The sequence below is a fragment of the Microcaecilia unicolor genome, chromosome 10 (assembly GCF_901765095.1).
Source record: "Microcaecilia unicolor chromosome 10, aMicUni1.1, whole genome shotgun sequence".
Lineage (NCBI taxonomy): Eukaryota > Metazoa > Chordata > Amphibia > Gymnophiona > Siphonopidae > Microcaecilia > Microcaecilia unicolor.
The window spans coordinates 167660702-167682237 of record NC_044040.1 but is presented as its reverse complement, the minus strand read 5'-3'; the positions used below and the strand labels follow the sequence as shown (position 1 = coordinate 167682237).

The 21536-nt window shown below is 41.9% G+C and overlaps 1 protein-coding gene across 1 annotated transcript in view; it reads left to right on the top strand.

The window, feature by feature from the left end:
* DOCK10 (dedicator of cytokinesis 10) overlaps nt 1–21536 on the top strand; it is a 370777-nt gene that overhangs the window by 288289 nt on the left and 60952 nt on the right. Inside the window, exons 43-47 of the mRNA XM_030216095.1 lie at nt 5302–5484; nt 9225–9335; nt 11770–11985; nt 18616–18673; nt 20407–20505. Of these exons, the coding sequence (XP_030071955.1) occupies nt 5302–5484; nt 9225–9335; nt 11770–11985; nt 18616–18673; nt 20407–20505 (667 nt within the window). The remainder of the gene's footprint in view (nt 1–5301; nt 5485–9224; nt 9336–11769; nt 11986–18615; nt 18674–20406; nt 20506–21536) is intronic.

The window sequence follows — 21536 nt, the reverse complement described above, 5'->3', positions numbered from 1 at the left end:
CAGCTCTCATCTCGTCCTCTCCAGTTGTTTGTTTACTCTAAGGATTTCTCTTCCCAGTGTCCCGGCCTGCTGGCTTAGTGAGTTTAACCCTTTGTGTACTGTGTGTATTGTGTTCCTGCCTCGGCCAGTGTGTTTGTTCTATCGGCCCTGCTGCCCTGCTCCCTCTCAGGAAGCATTCTCTCTGATTGTTTGTTGATTTATGGAACTCTCTCTCTCCCTGGTGTGCCAGCTGGCTCTACAAGCTTAACCCTTTGTGTTCTGTTTGCCTCTGTCTACAGTGGGTTTGAGGCAAAGGCTTTCTGCCTTCCTTTTGTGTCTGGTTCCTCTGGCTTCTGCCTGGGGCTTACTACCCTGGTGGGGGGGGGGGGGTTGCTGTGTTAGTTCCCCTGTCCTGCGCTAGTCCCCTGGGTGAGCTTGGCCTGATCTGGTTCTTTCGTTTCTCCCTCTGCCCTATCGCTGGTGTTCAGCGCATGCCTGGCGTCTTGGGGTCCCGGGGGCCCTCTGGGTTCTTTCACCCCCTCCTGTGTGTGTCTGGGTTCCTGTTCGGCTGTGAGGCCCGCATGAGTGGCTCTGTGTGTGTGTGGGTTCCAGTTTGGCCGCGAGGCCCGCCTGTTTGCCTATTTCCCTTCTTCCTGAGGGACTGCAGGGAGGGGTAGCTTAGGGGTATTGTGTAGCTGGGGTGTGTGGTGGTGGGTCGGTCTTCCCTTGGCCTGGGTCAGCGCCCTGCTGGCCTTGGCCAGGGCCCAAGGGCTCATGCCCAACCCAATGGATTACATGCCTCCACTTCGTCCATGACCCTTCTATGGCTATGCCCACTTTTTGGACCCATGTATCAAATTTACACATGTAAATTTTAATGAAATCTAATTAGCACCAATAATTACTTGATAAGAAGCCATTTATCAGAGAATAGAATTACCTGACTGAAATAATTTCTACATGTTACTTTCTCTGTATTTCCAGCAAGTTGTTTTATCACTTGTAAAAATTTAAATGGTTATAAATAAAAAAATTTTAAAAAAAAAGAAGCCATTTATCAGTGCTAATTGGCTCATTATTCAATTAAATTACACATGAAAATTGGGCACATGCCCAAATTTGCACATGAAATTTTTAGTGACTTTTTTTAAATTTGTGGATATATTAAAATATAATTTATGAAAGCATACATAATTCAGAAAAAAAGAGGCCAAAACAATTTGAAAAACAATATAACAGATAAAAGTGCTTATTTTAGAAGCTCTATTTATGTTTTGGATGTCTGTAAACTAGCATTTAGACATCCGTATTGCATGGGCGTCCAAATACCAATTTTGTAAAGCCAGAATATGGATGTCTAACAATGCAATAGGTCCATTTGGCTAGGGGGACTGGTGTGAGAATGTTTTGGGTAGAACTAGGGAAAGGCCAAAAGATGGACGTCCAGCACCGATTGCAGAAGGAGAAGGGATGTCCAAGTTCAAAAAGATGAACATCTTATTAAAGACTTCATACTTGGAATGTCCAAGTTATAGAAAGGTGCTCTGATTGAGCACTACTCCACTGAATGGAGGTAAAGGAAGTCACAGTAGGTACAAAACATACTGGACTGGTGGCATTTAAAAAAAATAATATGGCCATTCCTCTGCTGCCACCCAGACACCCATTCCCCTCCTTTTGCCTCATTCATAATTTGGACATTTCAGTTTATAATATGGGGGTTCATGCTGAACGTTTCTAGCACATAGATGTCCGTGACACATGTATTTTAGAACAGGTTGTATCCTGTTCTAAAATGTATGTGAGGTGGATGTCCATTTGTGACATACTAACTAGGATGTCTACATTCTGAGTTGGATGTCCTTCCTAAAATGCCCCTCAAAAATAATAAAATCTAACTACCCTGTTTTCAGTAGAAGTTAAGAAATCCAGATCCCTAGAAAAGCATCAGCTTTAGTTTTGCTCACATTTCATCCATCTGTATATTCTCATCCTCTTTCTATTTCTGGGGCAGCTGGAAATAGGCAGGTCAGTATTCAGTAGAGATGAGCTGTTTGAATCAAATGTCATTGGCTGCTAATAGTGTGCACTGTTGGGAGAGAGTATACACTATTTACATATACAGCCTAATTTGATAAAAAGTGGTCAAAGTTGTGCATGCAAATTTGGGCACGTGCTCAATTTGTGCATGCAAAGTAATCGAATAATGTGCTAATTAACACTGATAATTGGCTAACAAGCAGTTACTGGCAGTAATTAGAATTAATTAAAATGTATGCACATAAATTTAGACATGGGATCAGTGCCTACACTTTATATGCGAGTAGAAATAGGGGACATAGAAATGGGAAGGTCAAGGGCAAATCGGAGTATTCTTTTTGGTTAGGGTTGTAATTATAGACTAAGGTAAAATCCACACCTAATTTAGGCATAAGCATTTGTACCACGTTTCCATTGGTGTAAATGTAGTTGCGGTTCTCAGGTTCATTATTCTATAAACTGGATTGCGGCACTTAAGGTCCAGAATTGCCTTCCCCTAGTTAGTGTCAATGCACAAAAAAAAATCATAGAGTTTCCTTTTAAAATGACATTTAATTGTATATGTGTAAATTCACCACTTCTTAAGTTCATAACATTTCACCAAATGCAAATACAATTCAGTAGATTTTTTAAGGAAAATTTTTAATGTCACCTGATTTACTGTTTCATTCCATTAATGCTGAAAAGTAAGAATCATATTATTGTGCCATTCTAACCAATGCCATGTCATGGCTAAGGGGCCCTTTTACCAAGCTGTGACAAGCAATAGCGCATGCTTACTACTTAAAATGGTGTACCACGGGATACACTGAGACTATCAGCATCCTAAAAAAATAAAAAATGATGTTTTTGCCACAGGGGCATGTCTGTGGTGGAGAGTGAGTAAAAAAACAACAAAAATGGAGAAACTAGATCCACTATGAGGGTAAAGATAAAAAACCCAAAAAAGTAGCGTGATCAACACGACACTTCCAAGACACCGTGGAGGCGAGTAAGAGATAATCAAACTTTATTTTAAAAACAGTATAAAAAAACTCAAAAGACTCGACACGGAGCCGTGTTTCGGTGAAAAACGCCTGCTTCCAGAGTCTACAAATTAAAAGGAATATACAATTACAATGCATAAAAATATATGTAACTTATTACAGAAAAGTAATGACTAAAAAAACAAGGAGTTTTTTTTACAAAGACATAAAAAGCAAATGCTAAAAAGATAAATAATAAACATCCAAGAAGACTGTGGCCTAGTGGTTAGGGTGGTGGACTTTGGTCCTGGGGAACTGAGGAACTGAGTTTGATTCCCGGCACAGGCAGTTCCTTGTGACTCTGGGCAAGCCACTTAATCCTCCATTGCCCCATGTAAGCCGCATTGAGCCTGCCATGAGTGGGAAAGCGTGGGGTACAAATGTAACAAAAAAAAATAAGGCTAATTAAAAAGGAGGGACTGTAAATTGAGCTATTAATAAAAACAGCAATATGAAAATGTATAAATAAAAGAGCTAAAAGGAGAGTGGGCATGTCTGTGCCAATCAGCATGGCTACATTATCACATACTGATTAGTGCGGGATCAGCACGTGACCTTTACCACCTACAAAATAGGTGGCATTAAAGATTCACATACTCATTTTTATTACCATATTTTTCGGACTATAAGACGCACCGGACCATAAGACGCACCTAGGTTTTAGAGGAGGGAAATAGGAAAAAAAAATTTTCTTTTTCCCTCCTCTAAAACCTAAGTGCTCCGGTGCGTCTTGTCCGAGTTCGGGATTGCCCTCCCCCCGGCCTTGTCACCACTTCTCCCCGACTCACGTCACGCGATGTTCCCTGGTGGTCTAGTGATGTCGGGGCAGGACAGAGCCCCCTCTTTCCTGCCCAGCGCGCTGCTCTCCGTCCTCCTGTATGCTGCCTGACGGTCTCGGCGAGATTCAAAATGGCCGCCGAGAATTGAAGTCTCGGCGGCCATTTTGAATCTCGCCAAGACCGTCAGGCAGCATACAGGAGGATGGAGAGCAGCGCGCTGGGCAGGAAAGAAGGGGCTCTTTCCTGCCCCGACATTACTAGACCACCAGGGAACATCGCGTGACGTGAGTAGGGGAGAAGTGGTGACAGGGCCGGGGGGAGGGCAATCCCGAACTCGGGGGGAGGGCGGGAGGGAGGGAACTCGCTACCTTCGGACTATAAGTTGCACCCCCCATTTTCCTCCCAAATTTGGGGGGGAAAAAGTGCGTCTTATAGTCCGAAAAATATGGTAATAGCCACCCATTAATGGCAACATTAGCATATGTCAAAAAATTAACAAATCTGCTTAGAGCAATACATTAAGAAACTTGTAAGGCTTTGCTCTAAATAACTCTAAGTATTACTCGTGCATATGTCAGAAGTTACTTCTTAGGTAATTATAAATAAAGGCCTCATAAGCCCAGGGTACCAACTCAGTGGACACACCTGTTAATGGCTTTCATCACAGGTCAACCACCACCTCCGAAAAACCTGCAGAGTAATATAGTTACACTAATCTGCAATAAAAAAAAAAAAAACAGAGGGTTGTGATAGTAACAAATCACTTATCAATATGCATAAGTAATAACAGTTAAACTAAATCAACATCTTATATGTATTGTCGGAAGAATAATAATCATAACAAAAAGTAACTATATCGAGGGAACACCATTCGGAATCGTCAGAACTACAAAAAATGATGAATACTTAGTTTCAACCACAGGGAAAATAGTTCACAGCCGTGAGGCACCTCCAATCTGAATGTAGTGTCGAAAAAGCTTCTAAAGTCCCATGAAATATTAGCATTTGGCCATTAGCCTGCAAAAAGGTGGGAAAATGTGGGGTACAAATGTAACAAATAAATAAATCAAAAAAATGGAAAATCAGCCATTTTCTGGCCACAGCAAAAAGTGGCCTTAACGCACAGAAAAGACCTGCATGAGGGTGTGCTAAGACTACTTTTTGCCCAGCTTAGTAAAATGACCTTAAAGTTTTTTCCCCATTTTTCTTTGGTAATCTTGAGAGTTACATTAATTATTCTTCCAAGTATTCTGATCAGAAACCTCTATTATCAGTGTATGTGTCGGAGGTGGAGCGGAGGAAGGAGGAGAAAATGCAGGAGGGTGAGGATGGAAGCCTGATATAAAAACAGATTAGGGCTCCATGCTGAAGGTTTTCTCACAGTACAGTAGTGTCAATTCTGAAATAAAATACATCAGAAAGAATGCAATAGGTTATGGAAACATTTCTAAGTATTTCACCTATATTTCCTTCTTCAGTTTCCTTCAGCGTTCTTTCAAGGGCAGGCCGATCTCTGCGGATCTTTATGCTATGAAATCCTAAAGTGCTGCAATCATCATTCACATTCTACTCAGATGGAGGCCTCAGCCCTGCTGTATTTCTTCATGAGGAAGAATTTTGAATTTAACAAACAGAGATCAATCGTCAGATCTCACTTACAGGTGAGTCAATGGAGATCTTAATGAGATTGATTGATGCATTCATTTGTCAATTTTGTAAATAATGACAATACATTTCTAATTTGAACAACCTGTGTGATAAAACAATTTCAAAGTCACCTACCACCAGAGTGGTGTCAATTCCATCAGACTATAATGCTCTATTTTTCATTCAAGTGGCAAACAATTTGGAAAAGTTCTTGGGATTTATTAGCTACCTATGACAACTGCTAAAAAAAATGTCTTTGCCTCTCTCACCTTATTATTATAAATTTATAGATTATTTGCATTGAGTTCCTTATCAATCCTACCCACTTTTCATTATACTCTCTCTCCATCTTCCTACTCTTATCACTTTAGCCCTCTCCGTTCACCAGAGAATCAAGGGGTTCTCATATGAACTACAATTGTTCTTGTTCATATTAGGACAATTTAATTTAAAGCCAAGGTTATGACTCAACCTTCTTCTTTCAACCAAATTTCATTGTACCCTCTGTGGAATACAAGTCATCTTTATCAATCACTTACAAAAGTTGTAGTGCCTTAGTTGTGTTGCGTAATCCTTAAGGTCCATGATTCTGTGCTTGGCATGAGATAAGGACCCACTATTACAGAAAGCTTCACTATTTTTCAAGTGGATGCCAATGTGTAAAAAAAAAAAAAATAACAACAACAACAACTATAATATGAGAGACAAAACCATCATCAGATAAAGCTGCAGATGCCCCATCCTCTTCAAACTGGCTCTCCCCCACCCCTCCAGTTTTTAAACTGCCCCTATATGTTCTCTAAAAGCTTGTTCTGTTTTCTTCCACCACCATGTAGTTTGCAGTGAGTCTGAACTACTTGGTGCTCTTTGTCTTGTGAGAATTGATTGGGATTTTGGTCATCACATAGCTCAAACTCACCAACAGTCATATGGTACAGATATCAAACAGAATAACTGTTATGGACATATGCCAGCATCAAGTCTGATGTAATGGCCCAGTGAGTGCTTTGAAGATGAAAGTGACAGTGCTCACTTGAGCACTCGGGTCCGTTGAGGTCTTTTCCTCCTTTTTTTGCATTTTTGTATTGTAAGTGGACCCATTAGCAATATATATTACTATCTACAGTTATTTGTTTAAAGATATTTTACCTAGTGCAAGGCCATTTTTAAAATTTACCAGAGGAGCACTTACTGCCTGCCACCTGTTTTGAAGGGGCTAAAGGCTCCCGTGTTATCTGTGCACTAACCTGTTAGTGCGTGGTAATGTAGATAATGCCCACTCTGCACCCTTTGGCATGCCCCTCAATAAAAAAAAAACACCACAAAATAATTATCTGTCACGTCTGTGGCCGTGACCACCCTCAGACTTACCCTGTTTCTGGGAGTCAGTGGCTGTGCTGGCTTCTGCTTGTCTCTGTGTCTGTGTCTGTCTTAGTTTCTCTCTGGCTCTGTGTGCTGATTGCCTTACTGGACCTCACCTGTGTGGGCTATGCCTCTTCCAAGATGGCTGCCGCCTCCTCCTCTATGCCAGTATCCAAGATGGCTCCTGCTTGTCCTTCCTGTGGGCTCACTTCCTCTGTGTGTCAAGCCTCTGTTTGGAGGCAAGGAACTTCCTGCTTCTGTCCTGCTGGTGGTGACTCATCAGTGAGTTCCTTTATAAGGAAGGCCTGTGCTTACAGTTAGTGCCTTCGCATAGTGTCATTGTCTGGTGTCATGCCCAGAGGCCGACAGGTTAGTGAGTGTGTTGCTGCGCTGCTTTTAAGCCTGTCTTCTGTGTGGGCTTGCCCTTCTGTCTGGTACCTGTGGGCTTCTTGCCTTCTGTGTGGGCTTGCCCTTCTGTCTGGTACCTGTGGGCTTCTTGCCTTTCTGTGTGGGCTTGCCCTTCTGCTTAGTACCTGTGGGCTTCTTGCCCTTCTGTGTGGGCTAGTGCCCTTCGGTTCCCAGTACCTGTGGGCTGCTTGCCCTTCTGCTTGGGCCGCTAGCCTTCTGTCTTTTAGTCTGTGGTTAGAGCCTGCTGTTCAGCCCTGGTTTCCCCGTCTGTGTTTGCAGCCTGCCCTACTCCCTGCTTGTATATTCTGTGTGCACATCCTGAACCTTGTATATCCTGTGTGCACATCCTGATCCTTGTATATCCTGTGTGCACATCCTGGTCCCTGCTTGTTCGTCCTGAGTCCTAGTTTTGGCTAGCTAGTGTTATCCGGTTTCCCGCTCTGCCTAGCTACCTTCTGTCCCATGTGTCTACCTTGTACCTTGCTTGTATATCCTGTGTGCTTATCCGGATCCCTGCTTAGGTATCCTGATTCCTGTATCTGTCTAGCTAGCGTATATCTTCTGGGGGATTTATCCTGTTACCTGCCTCGACCTAGCTAGTGGGTTTGCCCAAGGGGTATTCCCAGTCTCCCCTTCTTCCTTGCTTGCATGTCTGCCCTAGTTCCTGCTCCTGATAAGCTTCTGTCTGTCTAGTCTGTCTGGTGTGTCTGGCTTAGCGGCTTAGTGCAGTCTAGTATTGTTCCCCTGTGTTTCCTAGACCCGAGGGGGGTCCTCTGGATCTTCAGTTCCGGCCTTGCCCTACAAGTCCTGTCGGCCGCCCGCACGCTAGAGCTCAACTCTAGCGGAAAGGTGGCTAAGTACAGGTGAAGCGGTTCCTGTTCTGCCGGTTCAGTTGCCTACTTCCAGTCCAAAGTTTCCGTTCCGGTCCTTCCGGACGTCCAGTTCCAAGACGGTCTTGCCTGCCTCTGCCGCTCTGCGGCAGGGGCCTAAGGGCTCACGATTCCCAGTGCTGCCTTGAGGACCTGACAGTATGCCAAGGCCCTCGAGAACGTGACATTATCACGTGGTTAGCACACACACACATCCCAGTACTAACACAGAGTGCATTAGTTCATCCCGTATTAGGCTTTTTTTGCTGCAGTAGGCATGCCTTAGCGCCTAACGCAGCTTAGTAAAAGAACCCCTAAAAATGTTAATAGAAATAAAAGTAGCCCCCCTAGAGTTTTTTGCAGTTTTCTCAGTGACCGCTTTGAATTTCAACAAGATTTTTACGTACTTATTTAGTCATCATACATATATATTTCTAATAAACAATATTTAATTATCTTAAGCTATGTTGATGTTACTAACATTTTAGTGTTACTACCTAGTGATTTTTGCACGTTAAAAATGTTTAAGCTAAAACACAGGAAAATATGTCATTCAAATGATAGAATTTTGCGGTCACTGTGAATGCTAAAATGTGTCCACCCCCAGCTTTAATGCAGGCTCTGGGGGGTGCTCTGGGAAGTTCTTAACAGCCTTGTCAATCGGTCCCTGTGGCAGGCTGTCCCAGAACATTTGCAGTGCTTCCTTTTGAACACGCGAAAATCACTGGGTGATCATACTAAAAAGTCTGCTATTTCACCATGTTTAAAGATAATCTCATTCCGCTTGGCTCATAAATGTAGGTATTAACAAGAAATAGAGCTATAAAATTTCACATTGAAATTCCAAGTGGTTGCTGAGAAAACAGCAAAAAAAAACTCAAGGGGGTTACTTTTTTTGCCTCACCCTGATCAACTGGTAAGGTGAATGTCTGCCATGAATTTTTTTTAGAGAATGCTGGTAATTGCTAAGCAGATTTCTTGTGAAAACATTTTGTTTTGTTTTTAATCTTGACTACAGAGTTCTTTTAGAAAAAAATAGTGGAATTTCTTACTACACTTGCCTGCATATCAGTATAACTAGGAATTCATTTTTTTAAATCCTTTTGTCATTTCAGCTCATCAAAGCAGTCAGTCAGCTAATAGCAGATGCAGGAATTGGAGGGTCTCGCTTTCAACATTCACTTGCAATTATAAATAATTTTGCAAATGGTGACAAGCAAATGAAGGTGAGCAGCATTCTCACTGATGTGCACACTATGTTCAGTGCACAGTACTTCTGTATTTCATATCTTCATATACGTTTGTGCTTTATTTAAATTTAATGCAAACTCTACTAATAGAAATTCACTAGGCGAAAAAATACTTCAAATATTATATCAAAAGGAAGGAAAAAGCCTCAGAGCCTGAATCTATGCAGATTAACAGAGCTGCAAAGATCATCACTGGAAAAAGAACTTTCCGATTTTTCGATATAAATATTGCAAAATCTTCAAAAGCTCAAATGTTCAAGTTCATCTCGTATGTCAAAAAGCAATCCAACCCTAAACCACTTATCTTTAAAGAGCTGGGTAAGATGCTGGATACAGGAACCGAGCCCAACCGCTTCTTCTCAGACAGTATGCTCTGCCCTTGGGCCAATGATGGCCAGCATTTCACTTCGGTGCATCAGGGTCCCGAATGGCGAAAAATCTTAGGCTTCATCACAGTATTCTGCACAAGTCCCTGTGATGAAGCCTAAGATTTTTTTGTCATTCAGGACCCTGATGCAGCAAAGCGAAACGCTGGCCATTGTTGGCCTGAAGGCAATGCATACTGTCTGAGAAAAATAGGCCATTTCTTGGCAGTGCTAAAAGTGGCCTTAGCACATAGGAAAGACCCACACTGGGGATAGCACAGGCTACCTTTTAGTGCTGCTTAGTAAAAGGTCCCCACAATAAATATGGCAAAGAATATAAAAGGTGAAAATATACGGGTTTCTAATAAACAAAATTGGTGTCGGTAATTACGTTACTTCCAACAGTTACACCAGACTATAAATCTAAACCAGTATAGCTGAAATACTTTAAAAATAAAAAAACTATTTCAGCTATACTGGTTTAGATTTATAGTCTGGTGTAACTGTTGGAAGTAAAGAATATAAAAGACCAGATGATTTCCACTTATATTAAGGAGGTCATTTTAGAAGGACTGTGCAGATTTCCAATCTGTAATAGTGGCATCTGTGTGTGCAAATCAAATCAAATCAAATTAGGTCTTATATACTGCTAATATCCCCCTTCCGGGCTTCAGTGCAATTTACAATAATTAGTTTATTTATTTATTTGTATCACACATTTTCCCACCTATTTGCAGGCTCAATGTGGCTTATATTATTCCGTGATGGTGATCGCCATTTACGGAATGAGGAATATAAAGTGGTATTGCCTTAAAGTTCATTAATGACAAAGTGAATGAAGCAGTTGATTGTAGAGAGTTCGATTTTGTCCAGACAGTTAGCATTGGAAATACAAATTCAGTGGCACATGAGAGGGAGTTCGGTACAGCCTAAGGGTGATGGCAGTTGATTAGATGGCTTTTGGGAAAACAAAGGTTTTTAGTTTCTTCCTAAAACTACGGTAGTTATTATCTGTTCTAATAGGAATGAGGAGTGAGTTCCAGACGGCAGTTTCAGTCACAGGGAAGAGTGAGTCAAAGGTCTTCAGAGATCTGGAGCCCTTATATGGCCTGGTCCTTTAGCCTCTTGAATTGGGCCAAGCATAGTGATGATATGTTGATCAGCAGGCTGGATGTGATGCTGTAGAGAATATGAAAAATGATGCAGGCAGTCTTAAATCTGATTCTTTCAGTTATCGGGAGCCAGTTTGGTTAGATATGAGGAGACACTGTAGTAATTCCCCAAAATGTGAAAATGGCAGTCCTAGAAAGCCACTGTCTACATGTGTAAAAGCTGCAGACTGCACAGATTGGAAGGGAGCACTTGTGGACATGTTTGGGTGAACTAGAATAGTGTGTCTGTATTTCAAACAGCAAAAAAGCACAAACGGCCTTTCAAGGATGGAACCATGAAGAGTCCTATAATGAACAGACCTGACATAGGCCATGTTTCGACATCTGTTCACCTACATCAGGGGCCAATAATAATCAGAACTCTTGGGGCAAATACACAAATAAAGTTATAAATATGTATTCCTCAAAATGTCAAGCAAACACAGTCACAAGGATAACATCAAAGAGTGCCTCAGTGCTGAGATGTAATCGATAAGTCCAAGTGCAAGAAATCAATCCAATAAGACACGGCTTCAACGTGTGAATTACTGTCTACAATTCTGTTGGATTTCTTGCTTAAAACTGAATAACGCTGAGTCAACTGAGTTGTGCCTAAAAATTCACCTGAATTTAACCAGTTACAACTGACTACTATATTATCCACTCAGCTCTTTTTGGAAAATTTCCCTTTCAGATTATTGTACAGTTACAGTTTTCTCCAAAATCTGATAAAAACAAAGCAAAAGCTGCAGTTGAGAAACACCCAGAATATCATATAGTTGATCATGTAGGCGCAGCATACATAGAATATAAACAAAATGTAATGATCAAATTGTTGTATTATGAGATGAAGCATTGAAAATAGAACTCACTCCATCTTACCTTTTCCCAAAGAGCAATCACTTCCCAGCAGAGGTGAAGGATCTAACCAAACGAATCAGGACTGTCTTGATGGCCACAGCTCAGATGAAGGAACATGAAAAGGACCCAGAGATGCTTGTGGATCTACAATATAGTTTAGCAAATTCTTATGCCAGCACACCTGAACTCCGTAGGACGTGGCTTGAAAGCATGGCAAAGATTCATGCCAGGAATGGAGATTTATCCGAGGTAATGTAAATAAGACAGTAGAAATATCAATATAAAATCTAAGCCTAAATTTAAGAATTAGGTGGAGAAATTGTAAAATCCCTTCCACCAAAATGCACTTGATAGAAATTTAGGGGTCAGTATTCAGAGTGATTTAGGGAACAGAGAAAGGGTGGGGAAGATAGGCTCTATCTAAACAATGGGGGAGATGTATAATTTAATTAAACAATGATATACATCTCCCCCATTGTTTAGATAGAGCCTATCTTCCCCACCCTTTCTCTGTTCCCTCCTATTTGTCTCGTGGGGCTTAAGTGCACCTCCACACTTTGTGTGGTGTTTCTCTGGTTCAGAGTGATTTAACCAGATAGGAGTGGCTACCCAGTTAAATCATACTGATTGGGTCTAACCCAGATTTTCAGCAGCACTTACCCGGACTGTTTCACCAAAAATCCAGGCAGTGCTGGGCAGTCCAGAGGCAAAGCTTGGGTGGAGCTAGGAGGTACCTGAGCACCATCGATATTCAGTGGTGGTACCTGGATAGCTACCCAGTTATTTATTTAAGTATTTATGTATGTGTATATGTATGTATTTATTTATTTAATATATTTATAATCGGCATATCTAAAATTCTATACAGCTTACAATAAAACATGCATAAATAAAACAATAAAACAAAGCAAGTACATAAACCCTATCCATCAATATAATAATCTCATATCATACAAAAATAAACCATATCACAACTGAATACTAGCATATACCCTTTTACCTCCCAGAGGCCACCTAATACCCAGTATAGATCACATAGAGGGGAATAATCGAAAGGCGCCGGCGAAATAGATTGCCGGCAATCTATTTTGGCGGCGCCGCAAACAGCTGGCCGGAACTGTATTATCGAAAAAGATGGCCGGCCATCTTTTCTTTTGATAATACAGTTTGGACCAGCCAAATGCCAGAGTTCGCCGGGTTTGAGATGGCCGCTTTTGTGTTTCAGCGATAATGGAAACTAAAAGCGGCAAGGCATTTGCTCGTGGGAGGAGCCAGCATTTGTAGTGCACTGATCCCCCTGACATGCCAGGGCACCAACCGGGCACCCTAGGGGGGCATTTCTAAAAATTAAAAAAATATATATACAAATAGCTCCCAGCTGCATAGCTCCCTTACCTTGGGTGCTGAGCCCCCCAAATCTACTACTACTACTACGACTACTTAACATTTCTAGAGCGCTACTAGGGTTACGCAGTGCTGTACAAATTAACAATTAAGGACGGTCCCTGCTCGGAAGAGCTTACAATCTAATGGACGAAATGTCAAGTTGGGGTAGATAAGTTTCCTGAGAAGTGGTGTAGTGATTAGGAGCCGAAGGCGACATTGAAGAGGTGGGCTTTGAGCATTGATTTGAAGATGGGTAGGGAGGGGGCACGGCGTATGGTCTCAGGGAGTGAGTTCCAGGCATGGGGTGAGGCGAGATAGAAGGGACGGAGCCTGGAGTTGGAGGTGGTTCTACACCATTACCATAGCCCTTATGGGTGAAGGGGGGCACCTACATGTGGGTAGAGTGGATTTTGGGGGAGTTTGGAGAGCTTAACACTTACCAGCACAAGTGTAACAGGTAGGGGGAGGGATGGGCCTGGGTCCGCCTACCTGAAGTCCACTACAACCAACAAAAACTGTTCCAGGAACCTACATACTGCTGTCAGGGAGCTGGGAATGACATTTGAGGCTGGCATACAGGCTGGCAAAAAAGGTTTTTATTTTTATTTTTTTAGTGTGGGAGGGGATTGGTGACCACTGGGGGAGTATGGAGAGGTCATCCCCCATTCCTTCTGGTGGTCATCTGGTGAGTTGGGGCACCTTTTTGAGGCTTGGTCGTGAAAATAAAAGGACCAAGTAAAACCGGCGAAATACTAATTAACGCCGCTTTTGTTTTTTCCATTATGCCTTCGCTATGTCACCAACACGCCCCCTTGAAATTTCACCGGCTCGGCGACGGGAAAGCAGCAATGGTGTCAAAAAGGGGGGTTCGATTATACCAATTTGGCCGCTTTTGAGAGATTGCTGGCCATCTCCCAATTTGTGTCGGAAGATCGCCGGCGATCCCTTTCGAAAATAAGCCTGATACTGGTGTAATTCAAAATTCAGAAAACAACGATTTATACATGGATATTCACACCATGCGGAGATTTCTAGGGGACATAGCTTGTGCAGTCCCCATTTTACAATGAGAATACATGTAAATAGGGGGAAAATTATCTTTTCCATTTCTGCACTAGCTCAGACACATGCATATATTTTAAAAAATTGCTCAGTTTTGCCAGGGCTTTGCTCAAAGGATAAAGAAAGTAATTCTCTTTAATCCCCTGTTGTTTATTTCTGCCTCCAAAATAAACGAAATAATTGCCACCTCATTATTTAATTGGTATTTCCAAATAATAAATCTGGTTCAGAATCTAAAACAAAGTAGTCCACAATATACACCAATTACAAAAGAACAATATATATAAATTTTAAACATATTATAGTTCTTTATTAACAATATCATTCTTATACTATAATGTAACAATAACATCCAGGTAGGCAGCAACCCTTGTGTGAGTTAGCGTGCTTGTCCTGTTCCCCTTGATGTTGTCTGAGAATTTATGAGAACATGTAATATAAATCTTGACCCCTGATGACGCCAGTAATGGTGAAACATGATTCCATGTAGAGTGCAAGACAAGCGATTTGAGCGCAAGATTAAAGATTTAGAGTGAAACTGCAACATTTTGGAGAAAAAACAAGATATATTTTTCAACTAACTATGGAGTGCTAATAAACCAAGGACCCTGTTTACAAAGGCACGCTAGTGTTTTTAGCATGTGCTAAAAATTATTACATGCTAACCGTGTAGATGCCCAAAATATCCCTATGGGCATCTACACGGTTAGCATGTGCTAATTTTTGTGCGCACTAAAACCACTAACGCATTTTTGTAAACAGAGTCCTTGGTATATTAACATTCCATGGAGGGGCATAATCGAACGGGGGCGCCCATCTATAAGGGCAGCCATCTCTAATGACGGCCCCGTAAAGCGGTGTACCCGACCGTATTATCGAAACAAGATGGACAGCCATCTTTTGTTTCGATAATACAGTCAGGGGCCAGCCAAATCTCAACATTTGGGCCGCCATTAGAGATGGCCGCCATTGTTTTTCGCCGATAATGAAAACTAATGGTCGCCATCTCAAAACCGGCCAAATCCAAGCCATATGGTCATGGGAGGAGCCAGCATTTGTAGTGCACTGGTCCCCCTCACATGCCAGGACACCAACTGGGCACCCTAGGGGGCACTGCAGTGGACTTCACAAATTGATCCCAGGTGCATAGCTCCCTTACCTTGGGTGCTGAGCCCCCCCAAACCCACTACCCACAACTGTACAACACTACCATAGAGCCCTTAAAGGGTAACGGGGGGCACCTACATGTGGGTACAGTGGGTTTTGGGGGGGGGGGGGTTTGAGGGCTCCCATTTACCACCACAAATGTAACAGGTGTGGGGGGGGATGGGCCTAGGTCCGCCTGCCTGAAGTGCACTGCAGTACCCACTAAAAACTGCTCCAGGGACCTGCATAGTGCTGTGATGGAGCTGGGTATGGCATTTGAGGCTGGCATAGAGGCTGGCAAAAAAATGTGTTGTAATTTTTTTTTGGGTGAGAGGGGGTTGGTGACCACTGGGGAAGTAAGGGGAGGTCATCCCTGATTCCCTCCGGTGTCATCTGGTCAGTTCGGGCACCTTTTCGAGGCTTCGTCGTGAACAAAAAGGGACCAAATAAAGTCGGCCAAATGCTCGTCAGGGCCAACCTTCTTTTTTTCATTATCGGCCGAGGCCGACCATCTCTTAACCATGTCCCCATCCCGCCTTTGGTACACTGCCGACACGCCCTCTTGAACTTTGGCCGGCTCTGGAACAGAAAGCAGTTGAAGCTGGACAAAATTGGCTTTCGATTATACTTATTTGGCTGGCATTAGGACAAGGCCGGCCATCTCCCGATTTGTGTCGGAAGATGGCCGCTCTTCTCCTTCGAAAATAAGCAGGATAGCTAGTTAAAAAACATATCTTTTTTTTTCTCCAAATTGTTGCAGTTTCACTCTAAATAACAGGCCTATGTTTAACTGCTAAGCATTTAACCAGTTAGTGATGAATATTGGCTTAACCAGTTAAGTTGCTGCAGTCAAAAATGAAACTGGATATTCAATGACAGTAGCCAGAAATGGTCCGGCATCAAATATCCAGTCTTAACACCGGCAGCAGACAACAAAAGCACTGCCTGCCACCGGCTGAATATCGAGGGGATGCTGTCTGAATAACTTGATGAAAATGCTAGCTACTCATCATGATAGTTTCTTGTTTGGTATACTATAGATATATCACTATACATATATGGCCAATATTCAAAAGGGGTTATATGTTGTGCAGTGGCTGCTAATGTTATGATCTTGCCGGTCTGGCAGGGGAGGGGTGTGAACTTAATTCCTGATTGGCTGTCAGGGTTTGAGCTGACGTCAGTGGGTAGTACTGTTCCTGCTTCCCCTGATTTGGCTTTACATTCCTTTGTGGCTAAGCCTTTGCAGTTCTCTGTCAGAACATTGTGCTCTGGTTTTGAATCTGTGTTCCCCTGTTCGGGGCTTTCAGTTACTTTCCCTTTGTCTGGGTTATCTATTGCCAGCATTGGGGTGTGTGTGTGTGTATTCAGCTGGCTGTTTAGTTACCTTTGTCTGAGTTCATTTCTGTCAGCGTGTGTGTGTGTGTGTGTGTGTGTGTGTGTGTGTGTGTGTGTGTGTGTGTGTGTAATCAGTTCACTTGCCTCCAGCTGGGGCTCTCCCTCGCTGCTTGCAGTTCTCTGTGGGAGGCCAGCTGTTTTGTTTGTTCAGTGGGGGCTTTGCTCTCATTCTGCCCTTGTGTACTGTGTCTCTGCTTCTGACTTCTGTGTGTTTAAGACAGAGGATTTTCTTCCTCCCTTTTGTGTCTTTGCCTCTGGGTTGGGGGCTAGTCTACCTTTTTGTTTGCAGTATCTGTCTCTGGCTTTTGTGGCTTTTAGTTAGTTCTTTTCCTCTGTGCTCGGGGGTTCCTGGCTGTGGTGTTCTTGTGGCAGCCCAGTCTTCTAGTTGTTTTCTCCGTATTCCCCTGTGGTTACGGGGTACCTCAAGTACTACTTCTCCTTTCCTGCGCTAGTTCCCTGGGGGGGTGTTGCACCCCGCTCTGGTTCCTGTGGTGTCTTTCCTTGTTAGTCTGGGGGGGGGGGGGTTCTGTCCTGGGTCTGTGGAGCCTCTGTGGTTGGTTATTTTTCCTGCACCCTGTGGCTGGTGTTCAGTGCGCTGCTTGCACCTTGGGTCCCATGGGGACTCCTGTGTTCCTTTCCCCCTCCCTGGGCGTGTATCGGTTCCAGTTCGGCCATGAGGCCCATACGAGTATGTCTGAGTGTATCGGTTCCTGTTCGGCCGTGAGGCCCACTTTTATGCCTATTTCCCTTTCTTCCTGAGGTGCTGGGTGTGCGTAGGCAAGGGGTGTTGGATAGCTGGGGTGTGTAGTGGTGGGTCGGTCTCCCCTAGGCCTTGGCCTCTGCTACCAGCGGGCCTCGGCCTGAGCTCAAGGGCTCACGAACAATCCAGCAGATTACAGCTAAATATTTAAACATTCTGTCCATGTCTGTGGCTTTATCCATATACGGGCACTATAAATTTTAGCAGCTAGATTTAGGAAACGTTTCATCCACAATCTAGTTGGCTAAGTTGCAACTCAAATTTTTCCTAAAAATCTGTTGAAAATTGTCCCAGACCCCAACTTTGAGAGTCGGCTGACAGTGGAGGAGAAGTCCTGCTGAGATAACATTGAAGCAGGCAGTGCACAAGACGGACCCTCTGCCATTAGGGTCCTAGAATTCATGGCCATACAAATTACATCATGCCCTGCGGCTTAGCAGAAGCTACCTTTGTGAGCATGCTGACAGTGAAGGAGACTTGCTGGGGTAACATCGAGGTAGGCAGTGCATGAGGTGAACCCGCTGCCATTGGGGTCCTAGAGCTCCCAGCCATACAAATTACATGGAGCTCTGTAGGTGCATGGCCAAAGGCATGGCCAAAGGGACACACTGGACTCCTTGGGAGCCTCCTTTGGAGTCACTTTTGGAGCAGCTTTGGAGTGATGTGTGGAATACTGAAGTTTGGACCATGGCTTGGATTGATTTTTTTCTTTCTGAGGTGAGCATTTCCCTTTTCTTAATGGGTAAACATAAAGCCAAGACCAGGGGCCTCCTACTAAGATGGCACAAAGTAAACCTGCGTGTACTCTCCTCTCCAGAACATGTAAGCCACATTGAGCCTACTGCTGTGTGGGAAAATGTGGGATACAAATGTAATAAATAAACTGCAACACGGTAAGTATCAGGTGCTATCTGTACTATGCAGTCCCCACCCATTCTCAGCCTACTTTCCTCCCCCTATGACAACATGAAATTAATGCGCATATTTTTATGTGCTAACCAGCATGATACCAAGCATTGTATGGTAGCCTTTAGCAAGCGTATACCTTAGTAAAAGGACCCTAAATGTTTTTATCAATGGGAGATGAGAAACTGAATGTAATATTTCATCATTCTTTCCTGTTATAGGCTGCTATGTGCTATATCCATATAGCTGCTCTCATTGCAGAATATCTGAAAAGAAAAGGTAAGCCAAGATACTCAGCGGTTAGAGTTTAGTGTGCTATAAATCCATATACCCCCTAATTCTGTAAAAGTCACAAAAAATTATGCTTGAAAATTTGGGCTTGTCCCCAATTTGTGTGTGTAGTTTAATTGAATAACAAGCCAATTTGCACCAATAGTGATTTTTTTAGCAAGCAATTTTTGGCGCTAATTATATTTAATTTACACACAATTTGAAAAAGGGGGCATAGAAATGGGTGAGTCATGCGTGGAACAGGGGTATTGCTAAAATTTACACACATTGTTATAGAATATCGAAGATACGCACCTAACATAAGCATGTACATTTGCACTATGTTTCAGTTGGTGCAAATGTCCGCACCTAAAGTTAGGTACAATTCCCAGGCATAAGCACTATTCTATAAACCGTGCCTAACTTTAAGTGCAGCTTATAGAATAGCGCTTTTTCAGCGCCAATATTTTTGACACCATATATGGAATCTAGCCCATAACATGGCTCGATATAACACGGTATTGCTTATAATGCATTCAAACTTCAGAACCTGATTTTGTTGTTGTTCTTGTTGTTGTTATTATATCTCCAGACTGATATAACATGGTCAAATATATTTAATTTATTATTTAAAAAAAACAATGCAATCAGATCAAAAAACTATTAAGCCCAAAAAAAACAGTCTGAATTTCAGCTGCTTTACAATCTCCATATAACTGGATAGGAGAAAAAGACCTCAGAAGCCTTTTTATATAGAAACCATGCTGGTTTAATGAAAATGTTTAAGAAATTAAGGAGTTTGGCTCACACGTTATGGACCCCAATTGTACAAATGGTGTCCAAATTTGGGTGCCAAAAAATGAGCACTAAATGCTATTCTATAAATGGCACTCAAAGTTGGGTTCTATTTATAGAATAGCACTTAGATGTAGAATCCATGCTCAATTTTAGGTGTGAGGATTTACACTATCTAAAGCCTGGTGTAAATTCTCATGCCTAAACTAGGTGCAGATCTCCCTTTTTCTGTAACACTGCACACAAATTCAAGGAACGCCCCTGCTTCTCCCATGGCCACTTTTCAGATCTGCGCATAAAATGTATACATGGATCCTAGTGTCTAAAGATGTGTGCATAAATTTAAATAGATGCCAATTAGCCCTGATAATTGATTATTTGCACCAAATTATCAGTGCTAATTGGATCATTTGTCAATTAAATTATACATGCAAATTGGGTCCACACCCAAATTTGCGCCTGAAATTTTGAGAACCATATAAAGAATTAGGGTGTATATGGTTACAGTGCATATATTTTTAATGATGTCGTTTTATTTATGAATAATGTTTTATGTTTTATTTATGAATTATGTATATTTGTTTTCATCACATAAGATGGTTGGACCAGTCTTTCAACGTATAAATATTTTTGAAATAAATAAAAGCAAAATAGCAACTTCTTTTCTCAGATAACATACCCAATATTAGCTCACTAATTTCCTTTTGAATTTATGTATTGTTATTGTGTTTAAAGCATTGTTATTTATTACCATTCTCCTTCAGACAATTCTGTCGGCTGGCATGATATGGCATTATGAGTACAACAATAATCATTGTTTATTTGCAATGATGTGTAATGCAAAATTAGCTGAATTCATGGTTGTTTGCTGCTGTGGTCTATCCTTTAACCTGCATGTATTAGCAAGACACAGAGCACTCTTCTAATACTTTGTCACACTGCTGTAGGTTACTGGAAAACAGAAAAAATCCACACCTCAAGCACGCTCCCCGAAGATGTACAAGCCCTTGATAATAACCTGTTACTAACAGCTCACAGTGGAGGAAGTGAGTGTTCTAACACTGCATGTTCCTGATTCACAGATCAGGTTGTAGAGAAGCATATTTTATTTTCCCTACATTAATACTATTTATTTCCCCTACATTAATACTATATATCTAGAAGACATTTTTGATAGGAGTCCTTTTACTAAGGTGTACTGAAAAATGGCCTGTGGTAGTGTAGGCACCTGTTTTGGATGTGCGTAGATCCATCTTTCAGTGCACCTGTAAAAATGCCTTTTTTTATTTTGACTGAAAATGGACGTGCAGCAAAATGAAAATTGATGCGCGTCCATTATGGGTCTGAGACCTTACTGCCAGCCATTGACTTAGTGGTAAGGTCTCATGCATTAACCAGGCAGTAATGGTCTGCATGCATCAAATGCCTTTTACCACCGTGCACCAGAAAATAAAAATTATTTTCTAGCGTGTGTAGTGATCGTGCGTCAAAAATGAAATTACCGCCTGGGCCACGCGGTAGCCGGGCGGTAAATCAGAATTGGGGCATGTTGGGTGTGCGTAGGCACTTATAAGGCTTAGTAAAAGGGCCCCTTAGAGTTTAGCTGAAATAATCATCCCAGACTTTCTTCATGAATACCTATTATCAGTATTTAGTTTTGGCATTTCATTTTGCTATAAGGATTATTTTTTATGCCTTTGCTTATTTGACTGTATTGAGAGGGTCAGTCATTTAAAACATTTATTTATTTGTTTTTATTTATTGGGATTTATTAACCACCTTTATGAAGAGGCGGTGTACAGTAGGTACAGTTTAACATAAAACTTACAATTTTGTTAACAGCATAACAATAGTAAAATAACCAAGAATAAAGTAAATAGAACAAGGTAAACTTGAAAACAGTAAATTGAAACCTAAAATTAGAACTACTGTAAAACAATATCAAAAATATACACATTTAACATCACTGGAATTAAAATACCAGAGATATAATACAATGTTAGTATAATACTAATGATACACCTAATAAGCATGCCTTACAATATTCAACTAACATTGATATGATGCTAAAGATTTT